At 40.1% G+C, this 21,456-nt stretch overlaps 1 protein-coding gene across 2 annotated transcripts in view; it reads right to left on the reverse strand.

Annotated features, from left to right (window-relative positions):
* Positions 1-19,607: 19,607 nt before the first annotated feature.
* Positions 19,608-21,456, reverse strand: part of LOC136884657 (uncharacterized) — a 578,112-nt gene continuing 576,263 nt past the window's right edge. For both annotated transcript variants that reach the window (XM_068230169.1, XM_068230168.1), the window contains exon 2: positions 19,608-20,495. In XM_068230169.1, coding sequence (XP_068086270.1) covers positions 19,685-20,461 — 777 coding nt within the window. In that variant the 5' untranslated portion in view covers positions 20,462-20,495 and the 3' untranslated portion in view covers positions 19,608-19,684. The remainder of the gene's footprint in view (positions 20,496-21,456) is intronic.

Raw genomic sequence — 21,456 nt, forward strand, 5'->3', positions numbered from 1 at the left:
GGATTATCCAATTTAAAACTATTCACAGGGACTTATTATAGTTACCGTTATCGCTGTATTTTTCACATTGGCTCCGTTTCGCCATCTCTAAAATCTTCAGAGTTCTTGATGACATTATTGTCGTAATTATTTCAAATCAAATCAAATCAAATCAAATCAAATCAAAATCTCTTTATTTGCAAATGAGGTGTCTTACCTCGGTGGCAAATGGTACACTAAAATACATTATTGTCAAGCACTAAATTTTAAATTAACAAGAGACGAAGAAAATTTTCCTAGAATACAATATTATACAATTTATGCTATTAATTTGTTCTATTAAACACACACATCATCCTTAATAAATTTATATTGTTTACAAAATTCTACTTATAATATCTTACAAACATAGTCAACTCATATACAGTATGTGAAATTACTTCTAATAATAATATACAACTGGTATAAGATTAAAATTAACATTGAATTTATTAACATATTTATATTTTAACCATTTTGGAACCTAAGTAGCATAACGACCTGCTGCGTCTTAACCAGAGCCCCTTTTGCCACCACTTTTCAGAGTTCCTGAAGGGCCTTCACAGCTACCGTAGCGGTCCCAGGGCCCTCGAAGTCCCCACTGTACTTCACCCCTACAGGCAGTCCCCTACTTGGGCTGTCCAAACTCCATAGACCAGGGGATGGAATTAATTTAATCACACAAATTTTTTATTTACAATATCCTGCACTGGTCGAATGCCCTCTAACATTTCATTTATTTTCTCTGTTGTTTATTCTCTTCTTGAATATCTGTACAGATTTTGGAAAAGGATCAAACACTACCCCTGGTAAACTGTTCCACTCCTTCACGCCCTTCCCAATGAATGAAAATTTACCCCAATCGCTTCTGCTAAAATTCCTTCTAATTTTGTACTTGTGGTCAGTTCTACCAATATAATTATTTTCCAACTGAAGCCTCTCACGGATATCTCTCCATGCTTCTTCTCCTGTATAGGCTCTATATAATCCTATAAGTCTAGTTTTCTCCCTTCTCTTACTTAAAGTTTCCCAACCAACTTCCTTTAACTTTTCTGATAAATTACTTTTTCTCCTGAAATCCCCTGTTACAAACCTTGCTGCTTTCCTCTGCACACCATCTAGTTCATTTATTAGGTATTCTTGGTGAGGATCCCAAACACTGTTTGCATATTCCAATAATGGACAAACCATACTTAAGTAACTTTTCTCTTTTAATTCTTTGTTGCATCCTTTAAGTAGCCTCATTATGACATGTAACGATCTGTATGCTTTCCCAACAATGTCATCAACATGACCATTCCAGTGCAAATTACTTTCAAATCTCACACCTAAGTATTTGCACTTGCCATCTTTAGGGATAACTACCTCATCCAAAGTATATTCAAATTCAGTTTTAAAGCTCCTGTTTGTAAATGTTGTAACAGTTGATTTGCCTCCATTAATCTTCATATTATTTTCTTCAAGCCATTCATGGATACTCTCAAGGTCCCTTTGTAATTCTGAGCAATCCTCAATGTTATTTATTTCCCTATAAACAATTATGTCATCTGCATACAATCTTATTTTTGATGTTATATTGTTCCCTAAATCATTTACGTAATATTAAGAAAAGTAACGGACCGATTATACTACCCTGTGCAATTCTCTTCCAAACTTTCTCTTCCTGTGATATATTATTTCCTACTTTGACTTTCTGAACCCTTGAATTTAGAAATGTTCTTATCCAACGTATAACCCTTACGTCCAATCCTATTCCCTCCAATTTCTTTAATAATATTCCATGTTCCACTCTATTAAAGGCTTTGGAAAGATCTATGGCTATGCAATCTAACTGGCCTCCTGAATCCAACTGATCTGATATGTCCTGCTGAAATCCCACCAGTTGTGCCTCGCAAGAAAATTTCTTTCTAAATCCATACTGGCTCCTCATGAACCAATATTTTTATCATCACATATCCCTCTGATGTACTTTGCTATTAAACTCTCCAGTATTTTACAAACTATACTGGTCAGGCTGATTGGTCTGTAGTTCTCTGGTTTCCTTTTATCACCCTTTCCTTTATAAATTGGTGTTATTATAGATTCCTTCCATTCCTTTGGTATTACACTATTATTTATGACATAGTCAAAGAGAAATTTTAAATAAGGCACTATATACCACCCCATTGTCTTTAATACCTCCCCAGTAATTTGATCACTTCCTGCTGCTTTTCCTTGCTGAAGCAGTTGGATTTCTCTGAAAATATCTTCATTTGTGAATGAGAAGCTTCTTGTTTCCCTATGTGTCTCTCCCTCTCTATCTTCTGTTATGGTTTCCAAGTCCTGACAATCTTCTACTGAATCTCTGAATTCCCTACTAAAGAGGTTTGCTTTCTCAGTATCTGTTAAATAGTGTTCACCCCCTTCTCCCACCATTGTAGGAATTTGGATTCCTTTTCCTTTTTGATTCCTAATATATGAATACAGCTTTTTCCATTTCCCTTTGTGGTCATTACCCTCTTGAAGAATGCCATTCATATAATTCTCTTTTGCTTCCTTTTTCACTCTATTCAGTTCCCTCATTAGCTGTTTTCTAGTTTCTCTATTCTCCCTACCCTCTTTGATTTTCCTGTTTACTATTCTACATTTTCTTTTTAATTTTCTTATTTCCCTTGTGTAATAAACAGGGTCTGAGGTATTTTGTCAAGCACACTGAATGTAGCTCAGAACTGTAAACAAGATAAAAATACGTACAACTTCAAACACTGAATGAAGCTTACTGTTTGTCTTCCACAACTTTCTTGTACGCTTGCAGTAACAAAATTGAGATAATCTGTCAAGAAATCATTCCACTATAATGTGAGAGTAACAAGCAAATTTAAATTAATTGTTGTAACAATGTGCTAGCAAGACTGCATTGTGTGTTCATGTTGAGAAAGTTTGACTTATACTGTTTTGAGTAACCACGGGAAGCTGTGCTGTCACATCACAACAGTATAACTTGAGTTATCCTACTTTTCCTGAACACAAATCAAAACTTCAAAATTGTACTCTTTGAATTAAACCCATTTTCATAGACACTTTTCATTTTAGACTTATACTGATTTGACGTTTCGAAAGAGCATACTTTTTATATAATTTAGGTGACTTATCTCATTTTAGCCATTTCTTGACTTATTCTCTTTTGCCTTAACACTCTAGATATGTATTTCACCATGGGATGCTAATGAAGGCTCTTTACACTAGGAATTAATATTTTGGAAGGTTCAGTTCCAGAGAAATACACTTCCTTGCAGTTCCACACCCTGTTCTAGTGGTTAAATGAGTGGTGGTGATGGTAGTGATTATTATTTTCAGGGAAGTGCAACTAGGCAACCATGCAAATTTTGAAGAGTATAGTATATTATCAGCTGAATGACTGATATGGCCTTTTAATAATACTCAACATGGCTTAGCTGTGTTGATACTGCTGCACGGCCGAAAGCAACGGGAAACTACAGCCGTAACTAACTCCTGAGGACAAGGAGCTCTCGCTGTATGAATGATGTACTGATGATGGCTCCCTCCCGGGTATAATATTCCAGAGGTAAAATAGTCCCCCATTCGGATCTCCGGGTGGGGATTATCAGGAAGATGGATACTAACATTTTGCGAGTCGGAGCACGGAATGTTAAAAGTCTGAATCGTTGTGACAAGTTAGAGAATCTGAAAAGGGAGATGGATAGACTATGTATGTTCAGTCTTCAGCGCTAAGGCTGGTTGGATCCTCAACAGCTCCGCCATCAGCTATCATAGATGGCCTAAGTATCACTGAGGAGGCGTACTAGGGAAATGAGGAGTGATGTAGTTTCCCGTTGCTTTCCTCACCGAGCCATAAGTTGCTATTACATATCAGTCTGCTAAGCCCACTGAAATGCATGCACCAACCGACCCTATGAGCAACATTTTCACACCATTCATAGCAGGGAATGGCTGCAGAAGGAAGGTACTTCACTTATAGAAACTACAAAGTTAGATGTAGTTTCTATAAGTGAAGTACGTTGCCAGGAAGAGCAAGAATTTTGGTCAGGTGACTACAGAATTATCAACACAAAATCAAACAGAGGAAATGCAGGAGTTGGTTTAATAATAAGCAAATAGGGCAGCGGATAAGCTACTATGACCAGCATAGTGAAATAATTATTGTGATCAAGACAGACACCAAGCCAATGCCCACTACAATAGACCAGGTCTATTCAGCGGATGATGAGGAAATCTCAATAATATATGAAGAGATAGATTTAATACAATATGTAAAAGGTGACTAGAATCTAATTGTGACGGGAGACTGGAATGCAGTGGCAGGCCAAGGAAGAGAAGATAATGCAGTAGGATAATTCGGATTGAGACAAAGGAACGAAAGAGGAGGTCGGCTGGTTGAATTCTGCACCAATCACAATTTAGTCTTCACTAATACTTAGTTCAAACACCAAAAACAATGGCTGTATACGTGGACGAGACCTAGAGACACTGGAATGTATCAAATAGATTCATTATTAGGAAGACATTCACAAACCAGGTGTTAGATTGCAAAACTTTCCGAGGAGCAGACGTTGACTCTGATCACAGCTTGTTGGGCCTGAAATGCCGTCTGAAGTTGAAGAAGGGAAGGAATCCAGTGAGATGGAATCCAGACTAGTTGAAAGAAAGAGTGCAAAGGATTGTTTCAAGAAACATGTTGCACAAGGACTAAATGGAAAGGCTGAAGGAAACACAGTAGAAGAAAAATGGACAGTCATGATGAATGAAGTCAGTAGGGCTGCTGAAGAGATATTAGGAAGGAAGTAAAGATCAACTAAGAATCAGTGGATAACTCAAGAGATACTAGACCTGATCGATGAACGATGAAAATACAAGAATGCAAAAAATAGAGGGGGCAGAAAAGAATACAGGCGATTAAATAATGAAGTGGATAGGAAGTGCAGGGCAGCTAAGGAAGAATGGCTGAAGGAGAAGTGCAAGGATGTCGAGGGTTGTATGGTCCTAGGAAAGGTAGATGCTGAATACAGGAAAATCAAGGAAACTTTTGGAAAAAGGAAAAGAAGACGAAGCAGAGAGATGGCAGGTACATATTCAACAGCTGTATCAAGGTAAGGATGTAGATGATATGGTTCTGGAACAAGAAGAGGCTGCTGATGCTGATGAAATGGCTGACCCAATTTTGAGGTCAGAATTCAACATAGCTTTGAGAGACCTAAATAGTAACAAAGCACCTGGAATTGATGACATCCCCTCTGAATTACTGACTGCTTTAGGAGGAACGAACATGGCGAGGTTATTCCATTTAGTGTGCAAGAAGTATGTGACAGGAGAAGTGCCATCCGATTTTTGGCAGAATGTTGTTATACCTATTCCCAAGAAAGCCGGTGCTGTCAAGTGTGAAAACTACCGCACCATTAGTTTAGTATCTCATGCCTGAAAAAACCTAACACACATTATTTACAGAAGAATGGAACAAGAAGTTGAAACTGAGCTGGGAGGTGATCAGTTTGGCTTCAGAAGAAATGTAGGAACACGTAAAGCAATCCTGACTTTACGCCTGATCTTAGAGGATCAAATTAAGAAGAGCAAGCCCACGTACATGGCATTCGTAGATGTAGAAAAAGCATTTGATAATGTTGATTGCACCAAGCTATTTGGGATTCTGAATATGATCAGGATCAGATACCGAGAAAGAAGAATTATCTACAATCTATATAAAAATAAGTCTGCAATGAGAAGAATGGCTATGAAAAAGAAGCAGCAATACAGAAATGGGTGAGCCAAGGCTGCAGTTTGTCCAAGCTGCTTTTCAATGCATACACAGAACAGGCAGTAAAGAGAAATCAGAAAATTTGGAAAGAGACTCCCAATCCAAGCACAGGAAATCAAAACCCCGAGATTTTCCGTTGATATTGTTATTTTATTTGAGACTGCAAAAGATCTGGAGAAGTTGCTGAATGGTAAGGACGGAGCCTTGGGTGAGGAGTACAAGATGAAAATAAATAAGTAATGGAGTGCAGTCGTACGAAGTCAGATGATGCGGGAAATATTAGATTAGAAAATGAGGTCTTAAAGGAAGTGGATGAATACTGTTACTTGGGTAGTAAAATAACTAACGATGGCAGAAGTAAGGAGGACATAAAATGTAGGCTAGCACAAGCAGGGAAGAGCTTTCTTAAGAAAATAAATTTTCTCACTTCGAACATTGATTTAGGAATTAGAAAAATGTTTTTGGAGACTCGTTTGGAGCGTGGCATTGTATGGAAGTGAAACATGGACGATAACTAGCTCAGAAAGAAAGAGAATAGAAGCTTTTGAAATGTGGTGTTACAGAAGAATGCTGAAGGCAAGACAGTTAGATCGAATCACGAATGAAGAGATACTGAATTGAATTGGTGAGAGATCGTTGTGGCTAAATTTGACGAGAAGAAGAGACAGAATGTAGGACACATCTTGTTCACTTGGTTTTTGAGGGAAGTGTAGTGGTAAGAATGGTAGGGGTAGACCAAGGTATGAATATGACGAGGAAATGTAGGATGCAGAATTTATGTAGAAATGAAAAGGTTAGCACAGGATAGGGTGGCATGGTGAGCTGCATCAAACCAGTCTATGAACTGATGACTCAAAAACCATTACTAGTTTTATCAACTTAACACTCACCTGGCAGTATTTGTTTCGGCTTCCTTTGTGGCAGTTTAATTAAAAGGAACCATTAAAGTGAGGTAACGCATTGAAGTGCAGTTCCTTCATGGCCATAGATATATTCATGAAGCACAAAGACAGCAACTTTGTGATATGATCACACCCTTGAGACCTCGAGTTCTCCTCGGAATCCAAACATGACTTTCCCTGTAAATAAATCACATGTTCATTGAACACAGTTACAGTTGTCACCTTCATCACAGATGATGATGCTCTATGGGTCAACATCCATGTCAACCGTCCCGCATAATGGCACTTATCGCTAGTAAAGGAGAGCCATGGTATTACTCAAGTTGGGGTACTAATCAAAAGTAGCGTAGACTCACGGTGTTCCACATATGATGGTACTACTCACAAGTATTGGATGTCGTACAGGTAACGCAGACCTATGGTGTTTCACACGTAATGGCACCACACATAGGCAACGCAAACCGATGGTGCTCCTCACATAGTGGGTACTAATCACAGGCAACGCCCAGAGCCGCAGTGTTGCTCACATGGGTACGACTCACGGGTACTGGAAACCCACAGGGGAACCAACTCTCTGCTGCTACTAATCACAAACCTATTTCGTGCCTAATATAGTGGTACTACTCACAAGTACAGGCAACCCATGGTGTTCACCACGAGATGGTACTAATCAAAAGTAGCTTCATGGTTCTAATACAATCATCCCTTGGTCGCAACTTTTAGTTGCCTCTCACGACAGGCAGGGGATACCGTGGGTGTATTCTTCGTCTGCATCCCCTACCCATAGGGGGTAGACAGAGAAAAAAGAGGAACAAAGAAGGGATCTGTCACTTCGAAGAATGAAGTAACGGAAGAAGAAAGGCAAGGGCCACGAAGGGCGTGAAGAGGAAAGACTCCCTAGGCCTCGAACGCTCTAATATCGTCGGGGTCGGAAAAGAACAAGACTTGACCAAGGGAGGTCGTACAGAATAGATGAAAGTGAGGAGCCTGGCACAAGTAAGTGGAAGCAATGCCAGGGCTCAGCTAAGGGCCCAGTGGTCACCAACTCACGCTCCCAAGTCGAGAGCCCCTGGGGCCCCTTTTAGTCGCCTTTTACGACAGGCAGGGGATACCGTGGGTGTATTCTTCATCTGCGTCCCCCACCCACAGGGGTACCTTCGTCACAAAGTCATGTCATTTGGCTATAACAACCATGTGTGAAGTGCTGTGGAGTGACGTACAGAAGTGGTATTGTTCCAATACCTTGTTGCAACCTGTTGAAGATTTACATCCCGAAACCTTACACAGTCCTCTTTGTCAAGTTTGTTTAACGATTCATCAAAACAAACAATGTAGGGCACAACCAAAATAGTAGAATTGTTGTGCACTTCTTGTGAAAAGATACGTGAAAAATAAATGCTGCAATAGCCTGTGTTACAGCAGACCAGAGCTTAAAAATGTCCCCTCAGATCCATCATTGGGGAAGATTTCACTGATTCTCCAGGTATTTTGTCTGTTTCCCTGACCAAAATATTTTTCCCTGACTTTCCCGAATGTGGCCACTAGGTCATAAACGAAGCGAGAAGAACTGGGTCTTTACTCGACAAGAAGTGAAGCGCTAAAAAACGTGTAGTTGACGAGGAAAAAGTAAATGATATCGCAGAAAGACTGGAACATACGCCTACAACATTCCTAAGACAACTTGGGCTACGAGAATGTTAAAATTGAAACCAGAAAAATAGCCTGTCACGGAAGACGAAGTTGTGCGTGTGAATCGGAGTTTCCTAAGACAATGCCAGAAATGTGTGGACGCAGGAGGAGAACATTTCTAACATCTCCTGTTGAGCCCTTATTGAAGTGTTCATTTAATTAATCAGCCATTTATTCGAAGGTACAGAGAATATTCCATTTTTATTAAGTGCTAGTAACTGACAGGAAACATCTACATTCAGCAGCACATGTCGCAATTTCTGCAGGGAGCTTGGAGCTCGGATTTGTTTTGCTCACCAGCTAAGTTTGGAAGGCGGAATTTCGACATGACGCACACAAAGCCGAACAAGGGAACAATAGAATTCCAACGGACAACATTTCGGACGCCCGGGCGAGAGGCTAGGGTAGCTTATAAGAAATGTTTGAAGTAAGCGTCAGGTACGCGATGCGTCGAGCCAATGAAACGATAGAGCCACCGGCGATACGGTGAGGCATTGGTCTAGAAGAGATGTGGCCCCAACCGAGGATACGACGGCGTCTTCGAGAACGAGTTAATAAAAACGATGACCGCGTTAGTTAGTTAGTTACCCCTATTATTCGGCGATATTCTGTGCAGGTAACATCGTAAGAAGAAGTTCTTATTTACGCGAGTGATCGTGTGGGGACTCGTAAGATTTTGTTGGAAGACGCTCAGTCTACATTTGATATACTCAACTTTTCTTATACTGGGAGAATGGCTTTTAACTTACTACTACCAAAGGGAGAGAACAGTTCCATTTAATCATTTCAAAGTGCATAGTAGCCTGCCTGTGTGAATCGTTTTCCGAGGGCATAAACTTTACCATTTTCAGTTCAGCCGTGTAAAATGTGGGAAATATTTGACCTAGTTACGAGTGTAGATAAGAGAAGCGTTTCCGCGACTGAATGGGAACTGGTTTCACGGTCGGTGGAATTTACCCCCAGTAACTGGCCGGTTGATCTTGACCTAGTTTCTACAGCGTGAACGAGGGGATGTTTTAGACGACATCCAGAAGCAGAAGCAGCAACGGAAAATTCGACATCACCTTACTACCCCTTGTCGAGACAAAAGGACTGATCCAAGTCTTTTCTGAAGGCAGCATTATCATCGAAATGGCGGGCTAAAAGCAAGATGGGGTCGGCTGTCTCCCGAGGACGAGCGGCCGTTAGTCAACATTGCAGATGAGTACAGTGTTTTAATGTAATTATGTGAGTGTGAACGTGTTTAATGTTGCAAAAGGGGGTGACCAGCGCGGTCATTTCTTCAGTTTTACGCGACTTTAGGACATGAGATATTATTTGTGTTATTTTGAGTAAGAGGACGCGTTCCTCATCTGAAAGGCCTGCATTTTCTTGAGTGGGTGACTTGCCTCGGGTAGACTGTTGAGCAGCCTGTGTGAAGGGTTGGACCCTGTGGTTTGGGTATTGCTGCTTTATTTTGGGAGATGTTGATCTCCCCTTTGAGTCATTCCGCCGTGTGTTGGCGAGGGTGATACGTTTGTCTACCGAGGAGAGTTTTATTTGAGCGGCCTATACTTCGTGATTTTATTGTTCTGTCCATGTCTCTACGGTTGTTGCAGTTGATGAGAGTTTTATATTGCGACGTTTGTTTTGGATTTTCCTTTATGATATAACCGCGCTGAGGAATATTTTGTGTCATGTCATCTCCTCCAGGATACAACGTCAAATTCGGTATTGAAAGGTAAAGCCTACTCTGTCTTTTTTTATTGTCTTTGTGTCCTGTAATTATTTTTTCAGGAACCTGTGTGTTACCAGTGTATTAATTTTTCCCTCTCCGTAAATATTTTTGGACTAGCCGCACGGCTATTGAAATCTGTGTTCCTAAAAGTGGTCCGCCGCTTCGTTATTCATTATGTAATTAAAGGCCAAGTATACCCTTGTTTTCAAATCTTATAAACTGGAAACTTCTCCGCTGGAAAGCTTATTACGAGGGCCTTCTGTTGAGTAAGTCCAGTCAGTGCCTTACTGTATTCTCATGCATTCTAGTGGAGTATGTATGAACTACCTCACCACTCGCTTGTTCTTTAACTGGAATGAGTGCGCATGTTATCGTTGTGGCCGCGGAGTGATGAATCTTAGGAAGAATCGCCATTACTGTTCTGTAAGTTAAACAGCATGGATGTGTGGCGTGCTTCTCTCCCTAGCGAGATGAATTGTGAGATAATCATGGATCCAGGCTGAAGTTACTTGGCCGGGACTTAAAGCCCTAGTGAACTGCAAGGTTTTCGTTTAATTTAAATTGCCTCGCCTGGAATTTCTAGTGTTTGATAAGGTTTTCTTCTTCTATAAGTAAGTATGGTCTACACGATGGAGCGACCTCTCAACTACTGCAGCATGAACTGTAAGTGTTTTTCCTACTCATCAGTTACCGTTTTGGTGTGACGAAACTGGAAATTTCAAAAGTGAAGTGTGTACTACGACACGATGTAGTTTTGCGTCATCTAAAATTACCTTTTCACCTTGTGGTATTTGAACCTTTTTTAGGGTTATTTAAACGAAACTACTGTATAGGTAAATAATTTTGTTAAGTAGGAACTTGCATGTGCTGTAAAGAACTTTGGTTTAAATTCTTCGTAAGGGTAAATTTAAATCCCAATGTTTGATTATGGCTTCTAGGCCTAAAATTTAGGTGGTAAACGCCGTGTTTTCCTTGGTTACCTACCAAGCGAGTTTCTGCAAGGGTGTGGGATATACGCGTGTTTTCTGTTTTCGTACTAACTTCATTTCGGTCTTCCTTATTGAAATTTATTTCCTATTTCCTTGGTATTTGGGTGGATTTTTTTCCTGCGTCCCGTTTTCTCTTGTTTTAAAACCTGTATTTCGCCTATTGTTGATTGTCGGCCCGTGATTGGCCCTTTCCTGTGACTGACATATCGCGTGTTGTTGCTATGGAAATAAATGGTTGTTGATATTGTTGAGGAATGTTTTTGGATACGATTTGATGCGCTGTTACAAATTTCGCTTGGTGGCTGGTTTAACCTGTTTCCTTTTAGTTGATTTTGGCATTTTTCTCTCCCTTCCGGCATATTCTTTACCCGGTGTCCCGGTCCTTATTATTATTATTATTATTATTATTATTATTATTATTATTTTATTTTATTTTTGGGATTACTCTCTTGGAAACTTGGCCGTAATTCCCTCATCCTTGTAGGAGCTCCTTTTAAAAGAAAAACCTAAAGAAAGTTCCAGCATCAACAAAATACTGTTTAAGTGAAATTGATTTCCTGGTTGAAAAGAGATGTGTGATAAAACTAACTACTTGTCAAGCTAATTTTTGGATATTTAAAGATACCTTCGAGTTGTAGAGGCGTTTCAGTTTTGTATTCAGTCTGATTAATTTTCTTATTCCTTAAAAACTAATTAATTTTTCTTTGTGAGCGGTCGACCATAGGGTTTAGTGATCTTTGAGTAGTAAGTTTAAAATTTAATTTTCCAGGCAGGATGTACATTTTTAATTTGTAAGTTAATTGAAGTTGGTCATTAAATCTCTCTTTGTTTCCAAGTAAGTGGTGGTGTGTTTTTTAATTTTAAAAAGGGGAATTTTTGAAATGAGCAGGTCTACTTTTAATCCACCCCTCTGGTGTCACCGGTTAATCATATGGTGAGTTTCTGTTCTCTTTCTTTCTTATGTGTTGGTCTTGCACGTTTCCATTATTCTGATCTGTGCCTTGGCCGCAGGGTCAGAACTTTTGTGCTGTCACTTGGGGCTTTAATTGCTCTAAGTGCTTTAAGTGGATGCGAGTTACGTAAATGCCGCATGCTTTCCTTGGTGAACCCTGGAAAATATGATATCATGTTTTTGTTTCTTTGAATGTATATATTGCCTTTTATATGATTTTGATTTGTGTGGTTCAATCCACATTGTTTGCTATGCTCATGAGATTGTTCATGGCTCAAGATGAATATATTGTGTGCGTAGGATGTTTTACCACTCAGCGTGTTATATATTGTACAGTTAGGTTATTTTGTCCCCCATTTTGCTCATTAGATCACGTCCTTTCTTAATGTTAGGGACCCCGCTGCAATGTCAAGTGTGCAGGAATGGGGAACGCACTCATCTACGGCTAAAGCCAGGAGCGTGGTGCGAGCACGCAAGCCCATGTGTTGAAATTAATAAAAATTAGATTTGATTTGTTAAGTATGTGTGTCGGCATACATTATAAATTTGTAAAATATTCTGATTCTCAAGATGGACTTTATCCATCTGAATAGGAACACAACAATCTGAGTCATGTAAATATGATTATTTGATACTTTGCTATTTTTTAAATATTTATCTTGTTTATTTTAATAAACAGATTTTCCTCCAAAACAGACGTCATGCTTCGCCTTGCTTTATTTGTAGTTTTAATTGACCTCACCGTGTCCGTATTTAGTTATATGTTCCCCAACATGATCCAGGGTGCATATATTTTAGGGCATTATTTTATCATATTTCGGACTGAGCACGCCTGGGATCGGCTGACTAGTCTGGGGCAAGTTACCTTGATGGTAGAAACGGAGACACTGTCATAAGGTACGAGCTTCTTCCTCTTCTTCTTCCTGACACGTTTTCGCTTAATTATTAATTTTAATTGACATGTCATGCTCAGATAAAGTGAGCGAAGTGGTGTCCTTGTTGCTAGGCCACGGAGCGGGCAGTAATGAGTCAACGGGAGGCAGATAAGCTGGGCGCGCCTGATGAGGGAAACTCACTGTGTATAGCATGTATAATAAGTACTGGTTACGTTAGTTTAATGAACCTTAAAACAAATACATACAGGTTGTATAAAAAGTATCGGCTATGTTATTTCAATGAAACTTAAAAATTATACAGTGAAACCTCGGAATGCGAGTAACTTGGTCTACGAATGTTTTGCAAGATGAGCAAACATTTTAAATAAATTGTAACTTGATAAGCGATTGAGGCTCCGCAATGCGAGCGTCACGTGTGCCTACGTGCTTCCCTGCCTCTCTCTTTCCTGGGCAAATGTTTGTAATCAAATCATCACCCGCGCTGGACTTCAGCTGGCGTGCCTCGCTTGTACGAGTGTACATGTTTCGTTTCTTATAACTGTACTGCAATGATGGGCCCAGTGATCGAAAAGAAGGCTGAAAGGAATTCGGTCGGAAGAAGGAGATGATTACGATGGAAGTTAAGAAGGAAATAATTGAAAAGCACGAACGAGGTATGCGAGTGGCTGATGTCGCGAGATTTTATAACAAGTCTACGTCAACGATTTGCACAATATTAAAGAAGAAATAAAAGGGGTAGTTGCAGCAAAAGGAGTCACAAGAGTATCAAAGCATCGGTCACATGTTCTGGAAGATGTAGAAAAGTAGCAGGCGATATTGTGACCGAGAATTTAATCTGTGAGAAGGCAAAGACGTTGTAAGCCGACCTCGTAAATAAATTACCATGTACTGTAGTACACGTACGTCAACAGAAGTCGAAGAAAGCTTCAAGGCCAGCAGGGGATGGTTTGATAACTTTAAGAGAAGAAGTGGCATCCGTAGTGTTGTGAGGCACAGAGAGGCTTCCGGTTCGCATGCTAAGGCCGTTGAGGCGCATTCACTGCTTGAGTTCCAGAAGCTCTTTGTTACCGAGCGTTACCTGCCACAGCAAGTTTATAACAGCCATGAAATGCGACATTTTTTGGAAAAAGATACCGAAGTACCTACATTACAGCAGAAGAGAATTCAATGCCCGGTCACAAGCCCATGAAAGACCGTTTAACCCTGTTATTGTGTGCTAAAGCGAGCGGGTATTTAAAAGTAAAGCCCCTGCTTGTGTATCATTCCGAAAATCCACGAGCCTTCAAGAAATGCAAGGTGCTGAAGAGCCAGTTAAATGTTATGTGGAGGTCCAGCACTAAGGCTTGGGTCACTAGTATTTTCTTCGTTGAATGGATAAACGAGGTCTTTGGTCCTGTAGTGAAGAAATACCTTTCAGAAAATAATTTGCCGCTCAGAGTCTTGCTGGTTATGGACAATACTCCTGCTCATCTTCCAGGCTTTGGGAACGACTTACTGGAGAAATTCAAGTTCATTAAGGTTAAATTCCTTCCTCCCAACACTACTCCACTTCTCAAGCCTATGGATCAGCAAGTCATTTCCAATTTTACTATTTCAGCGATGCTTCGAAGTGACCGAAGGAGAAAACCTTACCCTACGAGAGTTTCGGAGAAATCATTTCCACACCGTGAACTGCCTGAAGATCATCGATAAAACCTGGAATCGGGTCACCAAGGGAACTCTCACTTCCGTTCGGGAGAAGCTGTGGTCTGACTGTGTTCTTGGACATGACTTTGAGGGGATTGCTGGTGACAATGAGCAACCGATTGTCAATGAAATTGTGTCCTTAGGGAAGACCATGGGGTTGGATGTGAATGATGCAGACATTCAAGAGGTGGTGGAAGAACATAGTCAGTAACTCGCCACCAACAAACGTATGGACCTGCATCGCGAATAATAGGAGGAGTTTATGGAGATCTCGTCCGGGGAAGAGGAGGAGAAAAGGTCAATGGAATCTCTCACTTCAACTGAGATTCGGAAGAAGTGCAAAATGTGGTAAACTGTGCAAAATTTTGTAGAAAAACCCAATACAAATAAGGATGTATCAGTGCGAATGATGAATCTGTTCAATGACAATGCAATGTCACATTTTCGTGAAATCCTCAAAAAGAGGCAAAAGCAAAGTCATTGGACAGATTCCTCGTTAAAGTTGCACTAAAAGTAAACAATTCTAGTGAGCCAACAGAGAGCAGTGATTCCGTTAGTGAAATTCGTGCTACACAGTAACTCTTCTCATGTCATCTCTCATTTCCCTACCCCCTGTGGGTGGGGGCGGTAGAATAACACCCACGGTATCCTCTGCCTGTCGTAAGAGGCGACTAAAAGGGGCCTCAGGGGCTCTAAACTTTGAAGCGTAGGTTGGCGACCACGGGGCTCTTAGCTGAGTCATGGCATTGCTTCCATTTACTTGTGCCAGGCTCCTCACTTTCATCTATCCTCTTAGACCTCCCTTGGTCAACACTTGTTAATTTCAGACCCCGGCGATTTTACATATGGAGGCCTAGGGAGTCTTTCATTCTTCAAGCCCTTCGTGGCCCTTATCTTCATTTTTCTAAGTGTCGGACCCCTTCAATTTTTTTCTCTCTGATTAGTGTTATATAGATGATGGTTGCCTAGTTGTACTTCCTTTTAAAACAATAATCACCACCACCACCACCCCTCTCATCTCCCTCACATCAACAATGATTCTATTGTACGGAAAAGTGCAGTTAAATTTGTTTTAGGTTAATGTTGTGGACGAATCATCCGGGTTTCAATTGTATCTTATGGGAATATGCTTTTATGTACGAGCGCTTTGGATTACAAGCATGTTGCCGGAACGAATTATGCCCGCAATCCAAGGTTCCACTGTACATACAGGTTGTATAGAAAGTACTGGCTATAATTTGTGTCTTCCAGGACCTCATATAACTAGTCACACGGGTGATCAGTCATGAATACTTTCTTTTGGAGCTCTAGAGAAAGCTAACTGGCAGCGATTGCTGTTAGACTCCCGCATACACCTCACATCTTGTTGTATCTTTCCAAGCTGCACTTTTGCCCACTGTCATTAGAGTAGAACGCAGCTCGGAAGGCGGTTTGAAGAGGGTTGCGCAGTAACATTCGCGCGCTTTGTAGTATGACGTGTTTTCCGCTGAGCCAATAGAATCATTTCAGTAAGAGGTGCCTGTTTGTGCGGGTCACGAGTGAATGTTTCGAGTTTTATTTGTAAATATCATAATCAACGAATTTAAGGAACTATTTGCGTGTGTACGGTAGATCCAGGAAGAGCAAAAAGACAAGTATTCCATCGACAGTGTATTTGTATTTGGTAAGCATGCAGCGGCAGGCGTTCATAGGCGAAGAAGGTGAGGAACGCCATGTTGCCACGCTTCAAAAGAAGACAGCACTCGCATGTGGTATCGGCCTGCGAACAATACAGAGGATAAAACAAGCTTCGGAAATAAAAATAATGCGGTGTTCAGGTCGCCAGAGAAGAACCCTTAGAGGAAGAAGCCAGTGACGATCCTCGATGATTTCAATACAAATGTTCTGCGTACAACAAGATTTGATATGTATAAAAACGGCGAATATCCTACGGCATTGAAACTGGACCGTTCATTTACCTTCCTTAACATCTCGAAAATTTCCCTCAATACTTTCTCGGGGTTTGATGTTAAAAATTAATTTGTACTTTCACGAAACTTTTAAGCCCACAAAAATATGGGTCATCGCTTTGGAATTAAATATATAACTGGATGAAAAAATGTTTACACATACATGCTGCTATGAGTAGCCAAATTGGCATCACCGCACCTCATACTTCTGTCTCTCTCTGCGCAACGAAACCGCCTTCCGGGCTGCGTTCTACTCTAGTTTTCTAATACGCTAGAGATAATTGTCATTAATGCCCTGTTCTAACATTTCCTGTTACAGAAATGGTCCTCTTTGAGATACCAATCGAGTGTTTTCTGCCTTGTTAAGATTTGTACCAAGGTATTTGCAGTAGAATTCTGCAATAAAGTCACAATCACCTGAGGACCGAGTGCTGAATTCGAGGCTGTCACAAGTGAGTCTCCGTGAAACAAAGGAACGGGGCTGATCTGTCTGATAGTTTGTAGTGACAAGCTAGAGAATCAGAGTTTTACATCGCAGGTTACATTCATTGGTCCCAGTGTCTTGCAAGTGCTCTCTGGGCACACAAACGTCATGGATTGGATCAAATTCGAAAATTAATAAAGGTTTTTGCTTTGGGTCAAAATTTACCATTCCATTGTTCGTACCTCTGTTTACATTGAAATCGTCACTGAGATAAATTAATTTGATGGTCCAAGATAAGTGGGTTCAAGTTTTCAGAACACTTCTTGTGAACAGTGATGTGTTTGACTGTTTGTGTCTGCCCATTGGGACAAATACTCAGTTTGAGTGCGGGTTTCCCCTCGTGAATTCTTACTGGAGCAACAGAAGATACAGGCTTTGACGTTCACCTGCAAGTATAAAATTAAAAAACTTTTTTGACTGAAACACGTTACTTACGATGAAAACACTTGATGAAACTGAAGTTCCAACCAGTACCGGTACTCCTACTGCAGAAATCAGAGCGGCAAAGTTAAATCCTTTCTCTCTTGTTCCCTGGCAGTACGCTACATTCATTATTGTTAATGAGCAAAACCTTCCAATGGTTTATTTTAAATTTTGGGAGATTTAAAATATCTCCAGAATGTGGGACCAATGGTATCCACTTATACAGTTAAACCTCCTTAACATGAACAAAATTTGGGCCCAGCTAGAGAATGTATATTTCTTATGGGAGGTATCCTCCGAAAACACAAATTTCGGTTACCATGAACTACGAAATAATTCTTAGCCTCACGCTTCATTAGAACTCATCTAACGCAAACCATCGACGCTATTCACTGTGTTATTAAAGTTGTTTCTCTTTTATACATGAAAGAAATGCTTATACAGAGCATAGCTGAAAGAAAACTATCAATTATTTGGAAGTAATTGGATTAGCATTGACGTTCCTTGATGCAGAGTTGGCTGACAATCATGGGCGTTGCTTGTATTCCGGACTTCAATAAGGTATACATGATACACAGGGAAAGAAACAGCAGAGCAATCAAATTAAACCGCTGTTATTGTTTGAATTAGTGTAACAACATCAGGTCATCAAACTTGTCAGGAGTAATATTCGAGCCATGGCTGGAAGGAAACAACAAATCTGAAGATTCTAGACGAAGTAGACCATGGTACATTAAAGAAAACTACAATTGCTGAACAGTTTGGAATTGCCAAGTCTCTCTTCTCTACTGTGATTAAGGATCATGAGAAAATCATTAATGCAGTCATGTGAGGTTCTGGGAACAAATCTAAGTGACTTCGTAGTGCAAAGTATCAAGATATAAAAACGCTATTTCCAGAATGGTTTAATAATATGCGCGCTTCCTATGTACCCTTAAGTAGACCTACAATTCAGTCAATAGCAAATGACATTGCCAGGGATTTAGAGGTAGAAGACTTCAATTGTTCCTCAATTTCGTGATTACTGACTTGTGGTGAAGCAAATAAAGTTGACGAAGAAGGGACAATCAGCTGGTTAGATGAATTTGACCGTGCTTCAAATGATGTGTTCAATATGGGCCAAAGTGCACTTTTCTACAAACCCTTTCCCAGTCGAACACTTGGTATTAAAGTTGAAATGCGTCACGGTAGAGCTCACAGAAACCAACTAGTTTCAAATGTAATTATGTCTCTTTTTATATTATAATAAGTAAGAAGTGAATAGGTGGGAATATTTTAAATCTTCAGTACGGAATGATATGAAATTTATTACGACAATGGGTTCTTACTTACATTACGACCATCTCTGGACGGGCTGCTAAATATGAGGGTGAGTCAGAAAGAGTGAGAGTTGATGCACATCCCAAATTTTGTGGGACAGTACCAGATGACATTCATGTCTTCAAAGTGCTTTTTCGAACATATCAACATCCCACATTAGATCAAAATTGAAAATGAACACGAGTTATTGCTTCGGGATATAAAAAAATGACCGCACATTTATGCAAGTGTCTGCACACGACACACAAGTTTCTTTTGTAGGGCATCACCAGTCACAGTACTACCTCAAGGCATAAATCAGGTACCTGATTTGTAATAAAATTGTAAATACTAAATACAAAATTGTCATATTACAGAGAAAAACAATGTCCAGTGATGTCTCATATGGAAGTAATAACAAATTCCTAAATGTTTAAAATTTCTAATGTATTGAATAGGTGACATCATATACTTTTTAGCATCCTACATATAGTATCCTCAATACGGATCAATAATGATATTTATCACTTGAAACATAGGAATTTGTTAGTGAGAACAAGGTACATGTGTTTGACTGTAGTTGCTTTTCGCTTGTGCAGTGACCTAAGGAACAAGCTAGAAACTGATCGACATGGAGTGAGTTCCCATTCTTTTTATTATTATAAACTTTGAATTTTAAATACAGAATACCAGTGAGGTTAATTTGTACATGTTATTCACATTCATTTTCTACGACTTACTGTCCATGGCAATTATTATAACAACCCCAGGTTCTCGTACTGATCTGTCTTCTGCGGACGATGTTTGTGTATGAGAGAGATGAAGACTGGAGTCAGGGTCCATCAATGTCAGACTAATGATTACATCGTATGGAAGCCTGAAGAAATGAACTTGGTAACTAATCCTATTGTCAACGAAAAGTTGTGCCTGAAGAACCAAATGAAAACTGCTGGGCTTGCAGACCGTTACCCATGTGAACCACCTTGGTCGTAGTCTGGGGTGGCTGAATATTAGCCATCTTGGTCGTAGTCTGTGGTGGCTGAATATTAGACACCTTGGTCGTAGTTTCACATAAAGGTGTCTGAGCTGGCTGAACGTTAGCTATGCGGACTATTTTTCTCGTAGTCTCACATCTCTTTACTGTGTGAACAAGTTTAAATGTTATTGTAGTAATTCCCAGGAACAGTCTGAAGTTATTTTTTTCTAAGAACTTCCTCCCAGCATCATCTATAAGCAGTGTCATACTCCAGCCAAGCCAGCCATTAGCTAGGGTGATGTTAGAGGTACTCAGGATTTTCCAGCCATTTGTTTGTAGGCCAACATTCTGAGCCTCTAAAAGGTTCAGTACATCGTTTAACTGAGGGACTTGAGCTTGCACTTCACTGGTATATTGAAGACATTCCTTAAGGTCTCTAATTCTGAGTTCTTTCTTTTTGTAAGATTTGATCACTTGTTCCAACCAACTCACACTATCTACATGGGAGTTTATAATAAGTGCCCCTTCTATGTCACTGAACACATATCCTCTCAGTTGAGGATGAGGTTGTTTCCCTCGGTTAGCACAAATCTGATCAAGAATATACTTCTCAATGTCGTACACATCCTGCTGACTGAGTAAGGTCTTACTATCGTCCACATCGATGAACATCCGAACAAAACTGGTGTCGTCGTCTATCTTGTGCTCCATCGTGGGGAATCTGGCTGCCTTTCTTCACAGTCTTCTGGAACAAAACAAAGAAAAGTTATTGCAACAATCTTCCTTTCGGCCTTTGCCTGGGGTTGGCAGTACCTGCATTTTCGTAATAGACTGTTGTGTCTTTCAGCGTTCAGTCTGCAAGCTTCAGCCTCTGTAACTAAATCAATCTGAAGACGGCATAGAGTCCTTGTTTCCCCTTCCTGATCCTTTATTGCAAATAAATGTGAGAGAAAGGAACGACTCTTAAGCAGTACCATGTGGCTGATAGGACAACTTAAAAAATAATAGTGATCAGTGGAAAATGGTAAATAATAAAGTGAACCAGCATATGGGATGGTTTAAAGCAATTGTTGAGGAGTGAGAGAAGAGGTATGTACCTTTAAAGGTGGTAATGAATGGTAAAGACCTGCTATATCATAACAGAGAAATAAAGAGAGTAAGAAATAGCTGCATGTTGGAAAGAAACAGTTGAGAATAGTTATGGAAGTAAGAAGACACTGAAGAAACTTACCAGGAAACCAAATGTAACAAAAAAGTCAGCTCAGGTTGGAATGAGCAAAGCATAATCGGCAGTCAAATGCATTTTAGTGAAAAATGAAAGTTAATGTAGGTATTTTAAGGCAGGAACAGGTTCCAGGAATCGTTAATGAGCAAGGGGAGTGTACGTATGGCGATTTACAGAGCGCAGAGGTATTTAGTCAGCATTTTGTAAGGATAAGAAGAGGTGACATAATGCTAGTGAAGTACTGAAAATTAATTATTATAATAAACATATTCACCACAGCCAGGGACTCAACCTGCTCTTTGGGCGGATGAGCTCTTGTTGGGAGGGTTATACATCCTTTACAACTGGCTTTTCGTCGCACAAAGACAGAAAGGTCTTATGACAATGATGGTATAGTGAAGGGCTAGCAGTAGGAAGGAGCGGCCTTGGCTTTAATTAAGGTACAGCACCACCATTTGCCTGGTGTGAAAATGGGAAACCA

Source organism: Anabrus simplex, chromosome 13 (genome assembly GCF_040414725.1).
Source record: "Anabrus simplex isolate iqAnaSimp1 chromosome 13, ASM4041472v1, whole genome shotgun sequence".
Taxonomy (NCBI): Eukaryota; Metazoa; Arthropoda; class Insecta; order Orthoptera; family Tettigoniidae; genus Anabrus; species Anabrus simplex.